The 21,794-nt window shown below is 34.4% G+C and overlaps 1 protein-coding gene across 24 annotated transcripts in view; it reads right to left on the minus strand.

Moving 5' to 3' along the window:
• Nucleotides 1-21,794, minus strand: part of SLMAP (sarcolemma associated protein) — a 256,378-nt gene that overhangs the window by 46,363 nt on the left and 188,221 nt on the right. For 23 of the 24 annotated variants that reach the window (XM_077128903.1, XM_077128904.1, XM_077128898.1 and 20 more), the window contains 3 exons: nucleotides 19,133-19,192; nucleotides 2,047-2,127; nucleotides 1,709-1,768 (listed from right to left, as the gene is read on the minus strand). In XM_077128903.1, coding sequence (XP_076985018.1) covers nucleotides 1,709-1,768; nucleotides 2,047-2,127; nucleotides 19,133-19,192 — 201 coding nt within the window. The other variant, XM_077128905.1, reaches the window with a different exon arrangement.

Consider the following 21,794-nt stretch of genomic DNA (forward strand, 5'->3'; position numbering starts at 1 on the left):
TAAAAGTACGCAATTACACAGAAAACTGAGGAATGTTTTCGGTGGGGCTGTTTTTGTTTTGTCACCTTAACTTAAAAAATGGTTAGGGAAACTCTGACCTATCTTAACTGAATGGCAATTACTAGTAGCCTTTGCATACCCATACCCCTTCAATACCCTTACCCACTACACTTTTAGAAGTTTTGTACTTTCCAGTCTCTTTTTTTCCTACAATTTCTCATTTTATTCCCTCTTCCTTGAGGCTGACTCCTCAGATTATATCACGGCATTTTTACAGATACTGCTCAGTCCTCCCATGGTACTCATGGATTAAAAAAAAAAAAATCCCGATATCTCACAAAGTAACAAACAAACAAATAATTAAGTGGAAAAGATCCACCCACCACCAATTGCCTTTTTCTCTAAAGATAAAGTAGAAGGAAAAGAAAAAAGAAAAAACCACAACCTTATTCAATTAACAAACAATCATTTTGGTTTTTTCCAAAGATATACCTGCTTTTATTAATTACCATCATTATTATTATCAGTATCTTCATTATGGTAGGTAACATGTTATGTTCCCAACATCATAGTAAGTGGTTTACATGCATTATTTCATTTAATCCCTCATAGTAACCATAGGAGATATGTTTTCTACCATTTGACAATGAAGAAACTGAAGCATACAGATGTTAGGTAATTTCCCCAAAGACATATTATGAATAAATGGCAGAGCTGGGATTGAACCTAGAGCTTTTCAATTCAACTTCTTGGCTTGAATATTATTTCCCTAATGCTTTTGTCGCTTTATAGCTTTGATGTAAGGGGTCTATTATTAATTCATTCAACAAATAGAGTTTTATAAATACCTAGCATTGTGGTAGACAATGTGATGAAAATCATATTTAAACCAGACTAACAGACAAAATCACAAAAGCACAAATCAGAGTTGAATATAGTGAACCAATCACAAATGCTACTTATAAATCTGAACTTCGCTGAGAACTTCCTCAGGCTGCTTTTGGTGCTCTTATCCTAGGTTGCTGCCTGGGTGTCAGTTTACCAAAACCAAGACATATAGCTCACTGTGCTGAACTTACAAGTCAATCTTTCTTATATACAATAAGGCAATATAAAATAATATACATGCTGATTTATTTGCGACTCATTTTATTCTAAACAGGTATATATCAAGAAATAAATGCACTTCCTTTTTAGAACTGAAGCAAGTGAAAGAGTTCATTAGGTGTGCTACTTCTCTGTCCACCTAAAATTTCTCAGACCAACATTTCTAGAAGAGTGTTCTAAGAACCTGGGTATATTTATGAGGAGATGAGGAGGGCCAGAAAATGAACAAATTTATAAGTCCTACCATATGTTAACAGAGCAAACAAGATTCTTTCAAGGAAAGTTAATATTTTCCTAATTTATATTAAAAGTAGTAATAAGCTCCTATTAGAGAAACCAGGGTAAACAAAGAAACACAGTTGCATTTCATATTCGATCACTTATCTTGAAATGATCCAAATTATTCTACAATTTAAATACTTTATTTGAGGCATTAGGCACTGACAAAAACACTTTAAATTTTAGTTTCTGCTACTTTAAAGAATCTATCTCAATGTCTTAACTAAAATTTAATATATCACATAAAACATAGAGTTCATTTGGTGGCAAAGAGTGAACTGATGTCCTGCTTTAAAACAGCATAAAAAATGTGTTAAAGTACCTTTTAATAGGGACACTTTAGCAAGGGGTTCATTTAAATCTTGCTCATCCATTTGGGCGTCTATAGGGGTAAAAAAAAAAGATAATGTGACAGTATTCAAATCTATTATCAAGCTATCATCATCAAAATAAATAATTGGAATTTATGTAGCTACTGTATTTGGATAATTGAAAGCAGTTTTAACTAATATCTCAAGATTCAAGGCTGTGACTTGATAAATTGAAGCACTGTTTTTTCACCAAACACAAATTTTGAAATTCTCACCCACATTAACCTGCATATCTAAACTGGTTAGTAGATAACAACATCCGAAGAACTGTAAACAGGTCAAAACTCACCCGTAGTGTCGTCACTGCTTTTTTCCTTGCTTGGACTCAGAGTATCTGATAAATCAGATTCCTTTGTTCTTGTCTGGTTTTCTACCAAGAAAAAAAACAAAAGTTAAATCTCAGTACAATTAAATATCTTGTATCAGTAAAGGTCTGCTTCAGTCTATGAGTGCTCTAAAACTGCTGGTATGCAAAATAAAATTAGCTGAAATCACTGAATCTCTTACTTCTTTACCATGCTAAGTCCAAAACGGAATGCTGGTTACTAAATTCTAATGTAGAATATGTCCACATCTCAAAAGAGAGCTGCAATTTTTAAGGCTGTTCACCTGTCAACTGGAAACAAAAATGAAGCAAGCTTTGCTAAAACAGAACTGCAACAAATACAGCAAAATTCCCAGGACAAATGTGGATACTGCATGAAGATGATGGAAGGAAATGACGCTAATAAATAAAAAACAATAGCTAAAAGGTTGACTTAGTAATAATTATACTCATATAATAAAACTCTAGAGCTCACAATTATTTGTTATAAAAGTGCCACTTAAAAGAAGAAAAATACTTTAACAGTCTTTTATTTCTAAAGAAATATAAATGTACCTGAACCATTGGGAAAAAGCCTTAAGTTTATAAAAAAATTTTCAAAGTATTTGTGAGTGGTGTGCTACTTGATTCAGTGGAAAGCATCCTAGGTCAACTTTTCAACTAACTGCCCTCAATATTCCTAATTGAAGGCCCTAGATCCTGATGTGTAATAGCACACTGTGTATACTATGGTACACATTAGGATAACATTTGCAGGAACAGGTATTTCTCCAATCATATTCCTATAGATCTCCTCATTCTTCATAAGGCCACAGTTAAGCTTTGCATCCTAGAATTTAGCCATAATCTTACCCCTACAAGAATTCTTCTTCAATCAGGTCAGTCTCATTACAGGGTAGGGGCATGCTTGCTTATCAAGGTCTACAATTCTTTACTTGAGCTGATATTTTCCTAACCTCAAAGGCTACTATCTTCTTTGCTCAGTCTATTCACTGTATAAGATATGGTTAAGGACATCTTCACTTTTCCAGCAAAAAGACATTTAGCTCACTGTGCTGAACTTACAAGTCAATCTTTCTTATAAAATAAGGCAATATAAAATAAATTATAAGCTGATTTATTTGCTACTCATTTTATTCTAAACAAGTACATATCAAGAAATAAATGTACTTCCTTTTTAGAAAGTTCCTTTTTATTGTAACTTTTCTATGCCAAATGTTTTCATAATTAATCTTGTTCCATTTCAAATCACTCGGTGTATATATAAATATCTTATATATAGGTATCTTATTTCCTTAGTTGAGATTATAAACTAATTAAGGACCTGAACTATTTTATCTTATATACACATACACTAAATATATCTTATTTACACACACACATACATGTATTTTATTTCCTTAATGAAATTATAAATTCATTAAAAGCATAAATTATGTCATGCAGTCGAAAGTATTGCTTGAGGCAATATGTGTCAAATTCAAAATGTGTATATCCACTTCTAGTACTTTTCTTGAGGAAATAACAGAATGCATCTAATACATATTCTATTATACAAATAAAAGTATAAGTACAGGCCATTAGAGAAATGCAAATCAAAACCACAATGAGATATCATCTCACACCCACCAGAATGGCCATTATCAACAAAACAGAAAATGACAAGTGCTGGAGAGGATGCGGAGAAAGAGGCACACTTATCCACTGTTGGTGGGAATGTCAAAGGGTGCAACCACTGTGGAAGGCAGTTTGGCGGTTCCTCAAAAAGCTGAATATAGAATTGCCATACGACCCAGCAATACCATTGCTAGGTATCTACTCAAAGGACTTAAGGGCAAAGACACAAACGGACATTTGCACACCAATGTTTATAGCAGCATTATTTACAATTGCAAAGAGATGGAAACAGCCAAAATCTCCATCAACAGAAGAGTGGCTAAACAAACTGTGGTGTATACATACGATGGAATATTATGCAGCTTTAAGACAAGATAAACTTATGAACCATGTAATAACATGGATGGACCTAGAGAATATTATGCTGAGTGAATCCAGCCAAAAACTAAAGGACAAATACTGTATGGTCCCACTGATGTGAACGGACATTCGAGAATAAACTTGAAATATGTCATTGGTAACAGAGTTCAGCAGGAGTTAGAAACAGGGTAAGACAATGGGTAATTGAAGCTGAAGGGATACAGACTGTGCAACAGGACTAGATACAAAAACTCAAAAATGGACAGCACAATAATACCTAATTGTAAAGTAATCATGTTAAAACACTGAATGAAGCTGCATCTGAGCTATAGGTTTTTGTTTTGTTTTGTTTTGTTTTGTTTTGATTTTACTATTATTACTTTTATTTTTTTCTCTATATTAACATTCTATATCTTTTTCGGTTATGTTGCTAGTTCTTCTAAACCAATGCAAATGTACTAAGAAATGATGATCATGCATCTATGTGATGATGTTAAGAATTAATGATTGCATGTGTAGAATGGTATGATCTCTAAATGTTGGGTTAATTTCTTTTTTTTCCGTTAATTAAAAAAAAAAAAAAAAAGAGAAGGGATAATTGGAGATGAAGGGATACAGACTGTACAACGGGACTTGATATAAAAACTCAGAAATGGACAGCACAATACTACCCAATTGTAATGCAATTATGTTAAAACACTGAATGAAGCTGCATGTGAGGTATAGGTTTTTTGTTTTTGTTTTTTTTGTTTTTTTTTCTTCCTATTATTGTTTTAATTCTTATTCTGTTGTCTTTTTATTTCTTTTTCTAAATCGATGCAAATGTACTAAGAAATGATGAATATGCAACTATGTGATGTTATTAAGAATTACTGATTGTACATGTAGATTGGAATGATTTCTACTTGTTTTATTAATTCTTTTTTTAATTAATAAAAAAAAAAAAAGAATATAGACTGAATTTACATTCATGAAAAAAAAAGTATAAGTACAACTACACTCTTACTACATGAAAATAAAGTCACTTAAAGATCAGTATGCATAATATGAACCCATTTAGATTGAAAAGAGTTATATTAGTTGTATATATTTATTCAAGATCTGGAAGGATCTTCAACAGATACAGCAATGATTACTTCTGGAGGTGAGGATACGGGGGACATTTATTTTCTAACTTCTCATAATTTTATATTGTTTGAAAAACTCATAGTGAATATAGGTTGTTTTATAATCAACTAAATCAATAGAGATATTTTCCATTTTGAAAGAAATTAAAAATACATTTTAAACCATTATTGTCAAAATATTTAATACAATCTGCCATTTGAAGTCTAATGAGGAAGCTCATTAGAAGTAAAGTCACCGACCACAGAGAACCATGGCAATCCAACTTGTGGCCTCAGCTACATTTATAGTATGCTATTATCAGACATTTGATTGTTTTAATTTTGATCACAAAGTTACACACTCAAACTAAGCAGGCTAATTTCTAATCTTATACAGAAAGGAACCACTCTGGCAATAGAAAGGAAAATTATTTTCTTCTGATTTTAATATTCTTGACAATTTTATGATCAAGATAATGAAATAAAGCAAGAGAAATAAGAGAAGTGCATTTTTAAAAGTATTTTTGTGACCTAAAAGGACCTTTTATTCTATATGTAGACTATTAGGCTAGAAAATAAATTTGTCTTAAAGGTAGGAAAAGATCTTCCATTATCTCGCTAGAATATAAGCTTCATGAGGGCAAGATCCCTGATTGTTTTATGAAGTGCTATATCCCCAGTGCATAGAACAGACCCTAGTATATATTAGGTATTGGAAGAAAGGAGAAGATGAAAGGAGAGAGATTGATTGATTGGCTGAAGATGTGAACCTGCTCGAAGCAAGAAGGCACTATTTTTTTGGCATGGGCAGGCGCCGGAAATTAAACCAGAGTTTCTGGCATGGCAGGCAAGAATTCTGCCTGCTGGGCCACTGTGGCCCATCCTGTAGGCACTTTTCTTGGCAAGTCAAGTCTGGAATGAAATATGGGACTCAACAAGGAGTAGCAGAGTATCTACTTCCTTTCAAAACATCTGTTCCTCAGCGATGAAACAGCACTCAATTTCTAGTAGCAAAAAGTCACTGTGTTAGACAGCTGGGAAAATGGAGGAATAGGGAGGGAGCTACAGAAACCTATTCCTCTCCAAAGTCAGTGAAGAGAGAGGCAGAAACTTTCCAAGTCAATTGTTGTGGGGTTCCAGATAACGGGTGGGGGGTGGAGGGTATTCTGTACAACATTGAGAAAAGTGGGAGAAGAAGACACTAAGAAATCCTGGTCAGAGACTGGTGTACAAACCCCACCCTTGAGGGAAGCAGTGGTGGGTGGTCCAATCCTTGCCTGGGGGACTTCTGTCATTTGGGACAGTCACAGGAGTCCTCTGCCCCAAGTTCAGAAGGGGACACAGCCCAGTACTGAGCCAGATACTGGCCAGTGGATCTAGAAGGTGGGATCCTGTTGTTCCAGTCCTTTCTGGGTCAGCCCCTTTCAGATGCCATTGTTTCACCAGAGGCAGAACTGAAAAAGGGCCATAAAAACCTGCCTTCATAGTCCTGAGGGGAATAGGTTGCTGAAGAGAGTCATCTGCTCTGGATGGCTCCATCTGGGAAGCTGGAAAGTGTAGCCTGATGATGTGGAAGGAGAAAAAAAGGCTTTATGGAGTCTTTGTTGTCCCTCTCCCAGAGCTCTTTGGATATGGTCTACACCCCCTGCACAGATACCTGGCTCTGTTTTGGCTGGGAAATACTAACAAACCAACAGTCAAAGAAGAGTCTTAACATAAATCAACCAACAACAAAACCCCTGATGAACGAGAGAAACCAATCTTCAGAATAAACTCATCAAGATAGGATGACCAGATATCAGCAAAAAAATTACGCCATACTAAGACTCAGGAAGATTTGACCCAGTCAAAGGAACAAATTTAAAGTTGAAGGAGATACAGAATTTGGAACAACTAATCAAAGATGTTTAAACAAATCTCCTAAATCAATTCAAGGAGGTAGCTAAAGATAAAAGGTTATTAAGAAGACACTGGGTAAGCATAAAGAAGAACTTGAAAGCATATGAAGAAAAATAACTGATCTTATGAGAACGAATTAAAAATACATTGGAGGCACACAACAGTGATTTGAAGAGGAGGAAGAAAGGATTAGTGAGCTAGAAGATGGCGCATCCAAATCTGAACAGTCAAAAGAACAGATGGAGAAAAGATGGAAAATTTTGAGCAGGTACTTAGGGAAATGATTGACAACATGAAGTGCACAAATATACATGTCATGGGTGTCCCATAAGGAGAAGAGAAGGGAAAATGGCCAGAAAGAATATTTGAGTAAATAATGGCTGCAAATTTCCAAACTCATAGGAAAATATAAATATGCTTATCCAAGAAGCTCAATGTACTCCAAACAGAATATAACCAAAAAAATCCACTCTAAGACACATACTAATCAGACTGTCAAATGCAGAACAGAAGGAGAAAATCTTGAAAGCAGACAGGGAAAAATGATTCACTGCATATAAGAGAAGCCAAATAAGACAAAGTGCTGATTTCTCCACAGAACCCAGGAAGGTGAGAAGGCAGTAGTACTATATATTTAGAATACTGAAAGATAAAAACTGCCAGCCCCAAATCCTTTATCCAGCAAAGCTATCCTTAAAAAATGAGAGAGTTTAAAAGAGTCACAGAAGCTGGGAGAGTCGTTAACAAGAGATCTGCCCTACAAGAAACACTAAAGGGAATTCTTTAGAAATACTAAAGGCTGAAAAGAAAAGACAGGAGTGAGAGGCTTAGGGGAGAGTGTAGAAATGAAGATTATTAGTAAGGGTAACTAAAAGAATAAAATGAAAGAAAAAAATAGGGCATACAAAAACCAGAGATAAAATAGGTAAAGAAAGTATGGTCTTTACAATAATAACACTGTTAATGGATTGAACATCCCAATAAAAAGTCACAGATTGGCAGAAGGATAAATATGATTTCTATATGCTGTTTACAAGAGACTCATTTTAGACCCAAAGATCCAAAGAGATTGAAAGCAAAAGCTAGAAACAGATATTTCATACAAGTAGTAACCACCCCTAACCCCCCCCCGCCAAAAAAATAAAGCTAGGGTAGCTATACTAATATCAGGAAAAATAGACATTAAGTGCATAAATGTTATAAGAGGCAAAGAAAGACAGTATATATTAATAAACGGAGCAATTCACCAAGTAGGAATATCATAAATATCTATGGACCCAACCACAGTGCCCTAAAGCACATGAGGCAAACACTGGCAAAAACTGAAGTCTCAGTTGGAGACTTCAACACACCACTCTCATCAATAGACAGAACATCTAATCAAATGATAAATAAGGAAACAGAAAACTTAAATAATATGATAAATGAACTAGAACTAACAAGCATATATAAAAAACATTGCATGCCAAAAGAGCAGGATATACAGTCTTCTCAAGCATTCATGGAACATTCTCCAGCATAGACCACATGCTGGGGCACAAGATAGAGTTTAACAAATTTTAAAAGATTGAAGTTATACAAAGTACTTTCTCTGATCATATGGAATGAAGGTGGAAATCAGTAATAGCCAGAGAACTGGAAAATTCAAAACTACATGGAGGTTAAAAACATACTCTTAAGCAATTAGTGGGTCAAAGAAGAAACTAAAAGAGAAATCAGTAAATATCTCAAGAGAAATGAGAACAAGAGCACAACATCCCAAAACTTACGGGATGCAGCAAAGGCAGTGTTGAGAGGGAAATGATAACCCTAAATCCTTACATTAAAAAGGAAGAAAGATTTGTCCTTTTGTGCCTGACTTATTTCATTCAGCATTATGTTCTCAAGATTCATCCACATTGTCATGTGATTCAGGATTTCACTCCTTACTTACTGAATAATATAATACATTTTGTTTATCCATTCATTGACTGATGGACACTTGGATTGTTTCCATCTTTTGGCAATTGTGAATGATGCTGCCATGAACATTGGTGTGCAAATGTCCGTGTGTATCCCTGCTTTCAGATCTTCTGTGTATATACCGAGCAGCAGAACTGTCAGGTCTTACGTAACTTAATATTTAGTTTTCTAAGGAACAGCCAAACTGTTTTCCATAGTAGTTACACATTCCCACCAGCAGTGAATAAGTGTTCCTATTTCTCCAAATTCTCTCAAACATTTGTTTTTTTAATGATGGCCATTCTAATGGATATGAGATATTTCATTGTGGTTTTGATCTGCATTTCCCTAATAGCTAGCAAGGTTGAGCATTTTTTCATGTGCTTTTTAGCAATTTGAATTTCCTTTTTGGTGAAATGTCTATTAACGTCTTTTGCCCATTTTATAATTACGCTGTTTGTCTTTTTATTGTTGCACTGCAGGATTTCTTTATATATTTTGGATATCAAACCCATATTAGATATGTGATTACCAAACACTTTTTCCCACTGAGTTGCTGCCTTTTCACCCTTATGATAAAGTCATCTGAAGCACAATAGCGTTCAATCTTGAGAAGTTCCATTTATCTATTTTTTCTTTCATTACTTGTTCTTTGGGTGTAAGGTCTAAGAAGCTACTTCCTATAACTAGGTCTTGAAGATGTTTCCTTATACTTTCTTCTAAGATTTTTATGGTACTAGCTCTCATATTTACCAATGTCTGATCCACTTCAAGTTAATTTTTGTAAAGGGTGTGAGGTATGAGTGCTCTTTCATTCTTTGGATATAGATATCCAGGTCTCCCTACACCATTTATTCCCTACACTATTCTATCCCAATTGAGTGTATTTGAGGGCCTTATTAAAAGTCAATTGACCATAGATCTGAGGGTCTATTTATGAACTCTCAATTCAATTCCATTGATCAATATATCCATCTCCATGCCAGTACCATACTGTTCTCACCAATTTGGCTTTATAAAGAGTTTTAAAGTCAGGAAACTTGAGTCCTCAAACCTTGTTCAAATAATCTATAATTTCACTAATATGGACTACTTAGAATAGGTAAACTCATAGTCATAAAATTTAGAATATTGGTTACCAAGAGATAGAATGAGGCTAGAGAATGAGGGGCAATTGCCTAATATGTACAGAATTTTTTTAAACAAGTTTGAACTTGATGGAAATGGATATCAGTGATGGTAGCTCATTATTGGGATTATAAGTAATAGTGCTGAATTGTAGGCAAAATTGGTTGAAAGGGCTCATTTAGAGCTATATATGCCACCAAAAGGAAAGCTAGAGGCTAAAGTATGGAATTGCATAACACAGTGAACCTTGTGGTAGATACTGTTTATGATTAACACTGCAAATACACACAAGCTTCTTTTTATGAACTAGTATAAACGTATGATACGTGTACAAAGATCTAATAAGAGAGTGGTATATGGGGGAACAGTACCTATTGCAAACTATAGACTATAGTTAACAATAATATCTTTTTTTTTTTGGTATGCTTCATGGTATGTTCACGTTTCATTATTTTTCCATGTGAGTATCCTGTTAGTACAGTACCATTTGTAGAATTTTTTGTTTGTTTATTTTGCTTGTTTGTTTTTGTTTTTTGAGAAGTGCATGGACTGGTAATCGAACTCAAAAATGTCAAGCAAAAATTCTAACCATTGAATTACCCTGGCACCCCCATTAGTAATATTTTAATATTCTTTCATCAAGAGTAACAAATGTACAACACAAATATCAGGGGTCAATAAGAGGGGGATAAGGAGTATGGTTGTGTTTTGGGTTTTCTTTTTTTAAAAGTCTATTTGTAATAATAGAGGGAACAAATGTTAAAATAAATTTAGTAGATTGAAATTCTAGTGATCAGTGAAAGGGAGGGGTAAGGGGTATGGTATGTACGAATTTTTTTCTGTTTTCTTTTTATTTCTTTTTCTGAATTGATGATGCAAATGTCCTAAGAAATGATCATGACGATGAATATACAACTATGTGATCATATTGTGAGTTACTGATTATATATCAAGAATGAAATGATCACATGGTAAGAATGTTTGTGTTTGTATGTTGGTATGTTTAATAAATAAAATAAAGAAAAAAGTTTATTTGTAATTTTTCTTTTTGAAGTAATGAAAATATTCTAAAATTGATTGTTATGATGATTGCATAACTAGGTGATAATATTATGAGATGCTGATTGTATACCTTGAATGTATTATGTGGTATGTGAATATCTCAATAAAATTTGCAGTTAGGGCAGTGTGATGGTGGCTCAGTGGCAGAATTCTTGCCTGCCATGCCAGAGACCTGGGTTCGATTCCAGTGCCTGCTTATGAAGAAAAAAAAAACAAAAACAAAGAAAGAGCTAAAATCAAAGACCACACTGAACACTTGGAGAAACTAGAGAAAGAACAGAAAACTAATCCCAAAACAAGCAGAAAGAAAGAATTAACAAAGACTAGAATGGAAATAAATGAAATTGAGAACAAACAACAACAAAAAATAGAATCAATAAAACCAAAAATTGGTTAGTTGAGATCAATAAAACTGACAAACCCTTAGCTAGACTGACAAAGACGAAAAGAGAGACAACGCAAATAAAGTCAGAAATGGTGGTGTGTGTGTGTATGTGTGTGTATCATTACCACTGACCCCACAGAAACAAAAAAGATCTTAAGAGGATATTATGAACAACAGTATACCAACAAATTAGACAATATAGATGAAATGGACAATTTCATATAAACACTTGACAACTACACTGACTCAAGAAGAAACAGAAGACCTCAACAAAATATCACAAGTAAAATGACTGAATCAGTCATCAAAAACCTCCCAACAAAGAAAAGCCCAGGACCAGATGGCTTCACAGGTAAATTCTACCAATCATTCCAAGAAGAATTAATACCAATCCTGCTTAAACTCTTCAAAAAAACTGAACAGGAAGGAACACTACCTAACTCATCCTATGAAGCCAACATCACCCTAATAAAGATTCTATAAGAAAAGAACATTACAGACCAATGTGTTTAATGAATATAGATGCAAAATTTGTATCAAAATACTTGGAAATCAAATCCAACAGCACATTAAAGGATTTATACACCATGATCAAGTGGGTTTTATTCCAGGTATGCAAGAGTGCTTCAATACAAGAAAATCTATTAACATAATACACCACTTTAACGAATCAAAAGGGAAAAGCCACAGGATCATCTTGATCAACGTGAAAAAGGCATTTGACAAAATCAAGCATACTTTCATGATAAAAATATTCTGAAAGATAGGAATCAAAGGCAACGTCCTCAACATGATAAAGGATATACATGAAAAACCCATAGTTAACACTGCATTTTCTATAGTGGGAAATTGAAAGCTTTCCCTCCAAGATTAGGAAAAAGACAAAGATGTCCACAGTCTCCACTGTTATTCAACATTATGCTAAAAGTTCTAGCTAGAACAATTTGGCAAGAAAAAGAAATAAAAGACCTAATCAGAAACGAAGAAGGAAAACTGATGCTATTTGTGGACAACATGATCCTATCTACAGAAAGTCCCCGAAAATCTACAACAAAGCTACTAGAGCTATTAAAAGAGTTTAGCAAAGTGGCAGAATACAAGATCAACATGTAAAAATCAATAGTGTGTCCATACACTAGTAATGAGCTATCTGAGGAGGAAATCAAGAAAAAAATTCTATTCACAATAGCAACTAAAATAATCAAACATCTAGGAATAAACTCAACCAAGGATGTAAAGGATCTATATTTAGAGACCTACAAAACATTGCTAAGAGAAATCAAATAAATGGAAAGAGATTCTGCTTTCATGGATGGGAAAGCTAAATATCAGTAAGATGTCAATTCTACCCAAACTGATCTACAGATTAAATGTAATACCAATCAAAATTCTAACAATTCACATTGCAGAAATGGAAAAGCCAATTATCAGATTTATTTGGAAGGGTAGAAGGCCTCAAATAGGCAAAAATGTATTGAACAAGAAGAAAGTTGGACGACTCACACTTCCTTACTTTAAAGCATACTACAAAGCTATAGTGCACAAAACAGCTTGTACTGGCATAAAGAAAGACATATCGATCAGTGGAATTGAATTGAGAGTACAGAAATAAGACCTTCAGAGTTATGGTCAATTGATTCTTATTTTTTTTATTTTTATTTTTACTTTTGACAATGCTCCCAAATGCACTCAACAGGGACAGAACAGTCTCTACAATAAATGCTTCTGGGAGAACTGGATATCCATATCCAAAAGTATGAAAGAACTCCTACCTCATCTTATACCAAAATTAACTCAAAATGGATCAAACTCCCAGAAGAAAATGTAGGGAAGCACCTTCAAGATCTAGTGGTAGGCAGTGGTGGCTTAGAACTTGTATTAGTTAGGGTTCTCTAGAGAAACAGAATCAACAGGGAACACTTGCAGATATAAAATTTATGAAAGTGGCTCACGTGATCGTAGGAACGCAGAGTCCAAAATCCACAGGGCAGGCTCCGAAGCCGATGACTCCAATGGATGGCCTGGATGAACTCCACAGGAGAGGCTCACCAGCCAAAGCAGGAATGCAACCTGTCTCCTCTGAGCCCTCCTTAAAAGGCTTCCCATGATTGCATTTAGCATCACTAATTGCAGAAGACACTCCCCTTTGGCTGATTACAAATGGAATCAGCTGTGGATGTAGCTAACGTGATCATGACCTAATCCTATGGAATGTCCTCATTGCAACAGACAGGCCAGCGCTTGCCCAACAGATGAACAGGTACCACAACTTGGCCAAGTTGACACCTGTCCCTAACCATGACAGAACTTATACCCAAAGCGGAAGTAATGAAAGAAAATATAGATAAATGGGAACTCCTCAAAATTAAAACTTTTCTGCTTCAGAGGACTTTGTCAAGAAAGTGGAAAGGCCTACTCAATGGGAGAATATATTTTGAAACTACATATCAGATAAAGATTTGATATCCAGAATATGTAATTGTGCAACCTAACAATAAAAAGACAAACATCCCGGGCGGGCCGCGGTGGCTCAGCAGGCAAGAGTGCTTGCCTGCCGTGCCGGAGGACCCCGGTTCGATTCCCGGCCCCAGCCCATGTAAAAAACAAACAAACAAACAAAGTATAATAAAACAAGAAAATGTTTAAAAAAAAAAAAGACAAACATCCCAATTAAAAATACAGGCAAAAGACCTGAACAGACATTTTGCCAAAGAGGAAATACAAATGGCTAAAAAACATATGAAAAGATGTTCAGCTTCACTAACTATTAGGAAAATGCAAATCAAAACTATAATGAGGAACCATTTCACACCTACTAGAATGGCCACTATCAAACAAACAGAAAACTACAAATGTCAGAGAGGATATAGAGAAATAGGGACATTCATTCACTGTTAGGAATGTAAAATGGTATAGCTGTGATGAAAGTCAATTTGGTGGTTCCTCAGGAAGCTAAGCGCAGAACTGCCATATGACTGCGCAATCTCATTACTAGACAAATACCCATAAGAACTGAAAGCAGGGATGCAAACAGAGACTTGCACCCTGATGTTCACAGCAGCTTTATTCATTATTGCCCAAAGATGGAAATAACCTGCAGTCTTTAACAGATGAATGGATAAACAAAATGTGGTATATACAGACAATGGAATATAATTCAGCAGGAAGAAGGAATGAAGCCCTGAAGCAAGTGATAACATGGAAAACCTTGAGGACATTATTTTGAGTGAAATAAATCAGACACACAAGAACAAATATTGTAGTGAATTCACAGAGTTAAAATCTAGAATATAGGTTACCAGGAGATAGAAATGGATAGAGTTGAGATAGCACATTACAGAGAGTACAAATAACAGGATTGAATTATGGGTGTGGCTGTGGTGAAAGGGAAAGTTTAGAGATATGTATATCACTAGAAGGAAAGCTAGAATATAAAACATGGGATTATATAATACTGTGAAATCCATGGCTGATGATAACTGTGATTAATAAAACACATATAAAAATGTTCTTTCATGAACTAGAAGAGATGTACATCACTATTACAAGGAGTAAATAACAGCATGAGAAATGAGAAAAAAATGTACCTATTGCAAACTATGGACTACAATTAATAGTAATATTTTAATATTTTTTTCATCAACAGTAATGTACGATAATCGTCAATAATGGGGATAAGTGAGGGGGCTTGGGTTATGGGATGTTTAGCTTGGTTTTAAAGAGTAATGAAAATGTTCTAAAATTGATTGCGGTGATGAATGTACAACTATATGATGATACTGTGATCTACTGATTGAATACTTTGGGTGAATTACATGGTATGTGAATATATCTCAATAAATTGACTTTAAAAAAAAAAGTCACCACAGGTTGATTTTCTGTCCAGCAATTAATGATTAATATACACACTAATAGTATAAAAAGGCAATGGAAGAATACACACCATGCAAATACAAAAACTGTTTCCAAACTGGAAAGCCTACAACAAGGTTACTCTATTTTCATTGAATTTTTAAGTGGAAAGAACTATGAGTGGGTCACACAAATATACTAGCCACAGTCCATTTTGTATACCACTGGACCCATTACTTGGAAAGAAAGCAAGGATAAGGAGAAAGAAAGGGATAGAGAACTAACATTTGTTGGATACCAGAATAGTGCTTTCTGCTTTAAAATAAGCAGTATTCATTAAATTCACACTACCACCCTGTAAATTAAATATTGTTAATTCCGTTTTTGAAGAAACAGGTTTAAAGAGCTAAATAAGCGGGTACCCTCTCAACCACTGGGGATTCCCAAGAAAATAGGCCAAGCCCTTGATTCTGAGGCTTGCCCTTATGAAGCTTATTTTTGTAGTGGAGAAGCTAAGACTACTCTAACGAGGCCTAAGAGTGGCTTCCATGAAACCTCTTTTTTTTTGGCTTAGATGTGGCCTCTCTCTCTAAGCCCAATTCTACGAGGAAAATCACTACCTTCCCCTCCTAGATGGGACATGACATTCAGGGGTGAAAATCTCCCTGACAACACAGGGTGTGACTCCTGAGGAAGAGTCTGGCCTGGAGGAGTCTGGCCCTGACACCGTGGGACTGACAATGCCTTCTGGATCAAAAGGGGAAAAGAAGTGTAATAAAATAAGGCATCAGTGGCAAGAGAGAACAAATAGAGTCAAGAGACTACTCATATACAAGCTTCTGGAGGCTACTCATATACAAGCTTCAGTTAGATATTGCTAACTGCCATAGTTTGCTAAACCCCAACCAACATCACTCTTGTTAATTCTTAAGAACACCTGGGGCTCTAACTGAGACTCTATAAATAAAGTTTCATGCACTAAGTTTGCTTTTGTGGAATCTGTAATTCCTAGAGCATTCCTGGGTCAGATAAATCCTGAACCCAGAGGGATGAGGCTCTCCAAGATAATCAATTAATCACACATCCCTATACTTTACTGTCGACCCCTCTAAACTTTACTGTCGACACCCCTTCTCAACATAAAGTCAGAAAAGGCATCGCTTAAAGATCCCTATAGATTGGGATAAGGATTGAAGGAGAAGGAGGAGATATAACAGAGAAAACAGGACTTTACAAACAAATGTGACTGCTGAAATCACTACGCTGATATTTCTTCCAGCCTCCAGTGTTTCGGAGCAGCTAGAAGAAAAATCTGAAATAGTGGAAGAGTAACCCATAACAAACTCTGAAATCTGTTCTGCAACTACTTGTTGATGTGTACTTTGAAAAGTATTGCTTGTTCTTTCTTTGCTTTGTATATGTTATATTTCGTAGTAAAAAACATTAACAAAACAAGCTAAAGTTAGTTGCTTGAGAGCGTAGTTACTGGTAAAATCTGGATTTGAATCCAGCTATCTTATCTATCCACTAGCAATTCTTTCTATTTCTACTCCGAAGCTATTGTATATATGTAATGACTATAAATTGAACTAGGGCTTAAACAAAAAGCAATCTATTTTGCATTAAGAGAAATCACTGGAGGAAAATATGAAGCTTGTTAACTGCATGCAATTGGTGATTTCTAGTAATTGATATTGGGTGAAACAGTGATAGAATGCTTGCCTTACATGCAGGAGACCCAGGTTCGATTCCAGGACCATAACCCACCCCCCCACCAAAAGCCACACCTCTAGTAATTGATATTGTCAATGCAAAAAAGGATATTCCACCAAAACATCACCAATGAAAGCATTTTTAAAAAATGACAATTCAGCCAAGCCAAAAAGAAAGTACTTAATAGCCAGATTTAAAACATTAAAAAGGTAATTTATTTTTACTATCTAGCTTATCAAAGGATTAGGGTTTGCATGATTACCATGAGAAGTGTTAGTAAAATGATAGAAAAATTTCCAAGTATATAAAACTTTTGAAAATATAAATATTATTTTTTCTATTCTTTCATCTAAAATTTAGTTTTGAACAAAAAGGCAATTATTCTGCATACTGTTTTGAAATTCTATCTTCCATTCAACAATATATTTTGAAGATTTTCCCAAGTCATAAACTTGTATCTGTGTAATCATTCTTAAAGCTTATATTTTATTCACTTGCATGGTCTTACTTGCCATAATTTACTTAATAAATGTCATTATTGGACATTTATGTTTTCCTATTTTTAAAACAACACTAAACAACAATTTGAAGCAACACTAAAACAACTACCCTTATATATTTGTCTAATTTGTTCCTTAAGCTTAAAAACTTAGAAGAGGAATTGCTGGACTAAAAAGTAGGCTCTTCAAAGTTTTCAATACATCTTTTATAGCTAGGTTTAGACAGAAAATCAGTATGATTGCAGAAGTTTTTTTCTTTAATGACACCACATAAGAAACATATTCTAGTCCAGAACACACTAAATACAAGCAATAACGTGGCAAGATACTTTCCTTTAATTAAAGAAATGCTGATTTATTTATTTATTTTTTAAGGCTCTACTTCCACTTTAAAGAGTTGGTTATTCAAACAGCTAATCTGAATAGGTATTTAGGTGGTGAAGTAAAAGCTATTTTAAAGTCTGTTCTCATCCCACTTTAATATGGTGAAATAAATTGCAATATATACTAAAAATAGTTCACTGTTCTGAAACTCAATGCCTGTTTGCCAGAACAATATTAATGATGCATATTCTATGCATTCTTTCCCCAAATATGGCATCTAAAGTGCACAGAAATCAGAATGGAAGTCACCAGATATTTAAAATAACGCCATCCTTTCAAATATTTTTAAAAGCCAAATGGATCCAGTTACTTTCACAAAACAAAATGTACTAAAATAGCATATTCTAAAAGTTTTATCACTCAAGTGTTTTAATTGATCAAAATGACTGTGAACCAGTTTTAAATGTTATATTAGAACCTTCTGACAAAAGTCTCCCAGTGATAATGAGCATTTCCCACCAAATTTATTTGTCTGATTTATTTATGCATAAAAATGATATCACAATATGATGCTTTAAAACTAACATTTCTTCTCTAAGTTTGCCAATTCTAAGAGAAAAAAGTTAACAGAATAAACTACTTTGGACAATTACAGGACTATTCATTACAAAATGTAAGAAGAGTCTATAAAAATCATTTTTATTTAAATTAAATCGAGATCCCCCAAAGTAAAAAATATTAAACAGGATAAGGTACTTCTAAAGTAGAATAATGCCAAAGATGGTACCATAAGCATTATTTCATCTGTTAAGTTGTATCACAAAAGATTTACATTGTGTTTGAGTAAAATTTTGAGATCAAAGCTGAAAATAATGTTTAGAGTGAGACAAACTGCAACAATCTTTAATATTTAAAGAAACCTAAAAGTATTAAGTTTCAAAAATACTTACATACACATGTAGCTTAAAAGAAACTTTCCAATTAAGATATTCTTTATAAAACAGAAGTCCAACAATCTTCTATATTTTCTGATATTGCCACTGGATTGCTATTTTGTGAGCTAAAACAAATAAACTGATGGCTAAAATACTATAACCTTGAAAATGTACACTAACCTTCATTATCTATTATGTCAAAACCCATAGAAAAATCAGAAAACTAACCTTTTGAAAGCTTTGTTTCTTCTACCACTTTGGTTAGATGCCCCTCGACGATCAGCTTCTCTGCCAAAGAAAATAAACGTTATTCTCCAAGCCCAAACTGAGTAGCATTTTCCTGAGCAGGGGGCAGTGTAACACATTCCATGACCAAATTTAAAGCTGATAACATTACTCCTATTACCAGGCTTGAACAAAAACTTGAACCTGAAAGGGGAACTAAGAGAACTTGGACTATGGTAGAGCAATCAGATTAATACAAAGAACTGGGGGGAAGGGAGACAATTAGGAAATATGCTTGCCTTTTCTTTTCATTAGTTTTCACCTTACTAAAACAGAAAGATCTTTTTAAAGGACTCCAAACAAAACAAAACAATCCTCTTTACATCAAGGATATTAAGTTGAAATAAAGGAATTCTGAAGAAGTATTTTATTTAAATGAAGTTATAAAAATTATGTGTTACTGATAGTTTATTAGCCCTAATGACATAATTCAGCAGAGGTGCCTACATAACATATTGCAGTCAACTGAATCATTTTAGGAGAGCAAACTAAAGAAAATGTTTTCAAATTTTTTGTTTAGTTTTATGGGGGACTGTCTGTAAAGGTATAATGTAGCTTCTTTATAATTTATTTAAATTCAAATTTTCATATTCTGCATTTCTCTTAAGAGAATAAATTATCTATTTTGTACATCCTTTAATTTAATCCTGTACATGAGCTGGGCTTCAATTTATGCTTTTGTATTATGTGAAATAATCTCACTTTGCTTCACTCTTCAACCCACTGCAACTTAGTCCACACCCACCACTGAACCACCGAAATTGCTCCAAGATCACCAAAACTTCTTATCTGCCAAAGCCTATGGCTCCTTTTCATAATTTTCATTCCTTATAGCCTTATAAAATTTATAATGTAAACTGCCCTACTCCTCCTCTGTCCTACTGCACCCCGTTTCTGAAATTCACTTTCTAGAGGCAAGAACTTCTAACTTTTAGCCATTTATTCTGATATTTATATTTCTAAATAATATATTGCTATTTCTTTATTTTTCTACTTTAGGAATCATTTATAAACAATTTCTTGTAGATCATTAGGCTCTCATATCCTACTATAATCCTCATATGAGCAACACTTTGTTAATCTATAATCAGTATTTATATTATGGCTAATTAGTTATGATTTACAGTTGAGTCACATAATATGCTGACTATATTTCCTTTCTTAAACAACATTTATTTATTTTTGGAGTTTATAATGCCTCATGCTTTTTTTTGCTAACATCTCCCACAGAACTATAAAATTCTCAATCTTATTATACATATTAGATAATCTATCACATTATATATATTTTTTCCTCCATCCCCCGAGCCCCTTAATCTTCCTGCTCCAGTCTTGGCTATATTTTGTGTGGAAACCCTGTCCCCAGATTCCAAATCTCCCTCTTCCTTATTTTAGTGTAATCCATCTCCAATAACTTCCTAAAAACAGATAGATAGGAGGTTAATGCTTTGAAATGTCAGTAATGTCCTCTCACATTTTTCAGATGGTTTGACTAGATACACAATTCTACAGGAAACAATTTTCCTTCAGAATTTTGAAAGCATTGTTCTGTCTCTTCTTGCTTCCAACTAGAAAATGAGTCTAATGCCAGTTTGACCGCTGTTCTTCATTATGCATGGAAGCTATACCCTTTCTGGGGAACTGGGAGGAAAATAAGTCCCAATTACTTAGCACTGATGAAGGTCCACGTGATTGGTTTTGACCAGGCCCAAAGTATTTAAGATAAAGTAGGAGCTTCCACACCTCTTTTCCCTGACAAGAGGGACTCTAAAAACCATGTGTTGAGATGGCAACATCATAAGATGGCAAACCTCCATTAGCCTAGATCTCTGAGTGACAATATAGAGCAGAGTGCTCATTCCCACCACAGACCTAATCATGATTCAGAAATGTTTGCTGAATTAAGCCATTAAGATTTCAGAGTTTATTTATTGTTATAATTTAGCTTATTATGACTGATATAGTATGAGACCATATGATTCTCTCTGGAAGTTTTCAGAATTTTACCTTTATTCCTGGTGTTCTTAAATTTTATAAACCTCAGTGCACGATTTTACAAAAAATTCAGATAATATAAAATTAATCATTTTTAAAATGACACTCAAATTCACTGCTCAAAACCTTCTTATCCTTAGAACAAAATCTGAAGTAATTACCATGACCTACAGGGTCCATATGCTGTAGCCCAATGATTAGCCACCTACAGCCTTTGGGGCCAAATCCAGCCTTCTGCTTATTTCATCGGAACTGTTTACATGTTCTCAATGGCTGCTTTCCAGTACAATGGCAGAGGTGAGTAGTTGCAACAGAGATCTTCAAAGCCTAAAATATTAACTGTCTAATCCTTCATAGAAAAAAAGTGTTTCTGTTGCTCTAAAATGTCTACCTCAGTTCCTCCTGAGGCTTTCACATAATTTTTCTCTATCTTGCATGTTCTTTCCCCAAATACATGCACAACTCAGTTTAGTCTCATATTTGTTCAAAGGTCAACTCCCTAAGGATCTGACAGCCACATACTTCCTTTGTCACTACCTATTCCCTTCTATTCTTTTAGTTTTCTTCAGTGGGCTTATCACTACCATACATATTATTAGTTTATGTCCCC

Source organism: Tamandua tetradactyla, chromosome 15, assembly GCF_023851605.1.
Source record: "Tamandua tetradactyla isolate mTamTet1 chromosome 15, mTamTet1.pri, whole genome shotgun sequence".
NCBI classification, from domain to species: Eukaryota; Metazoa; Chordata; class Mammalia; order Pilosa; family Myrmecophagidae; genus Tamandua; species Tamandua tetradactyla.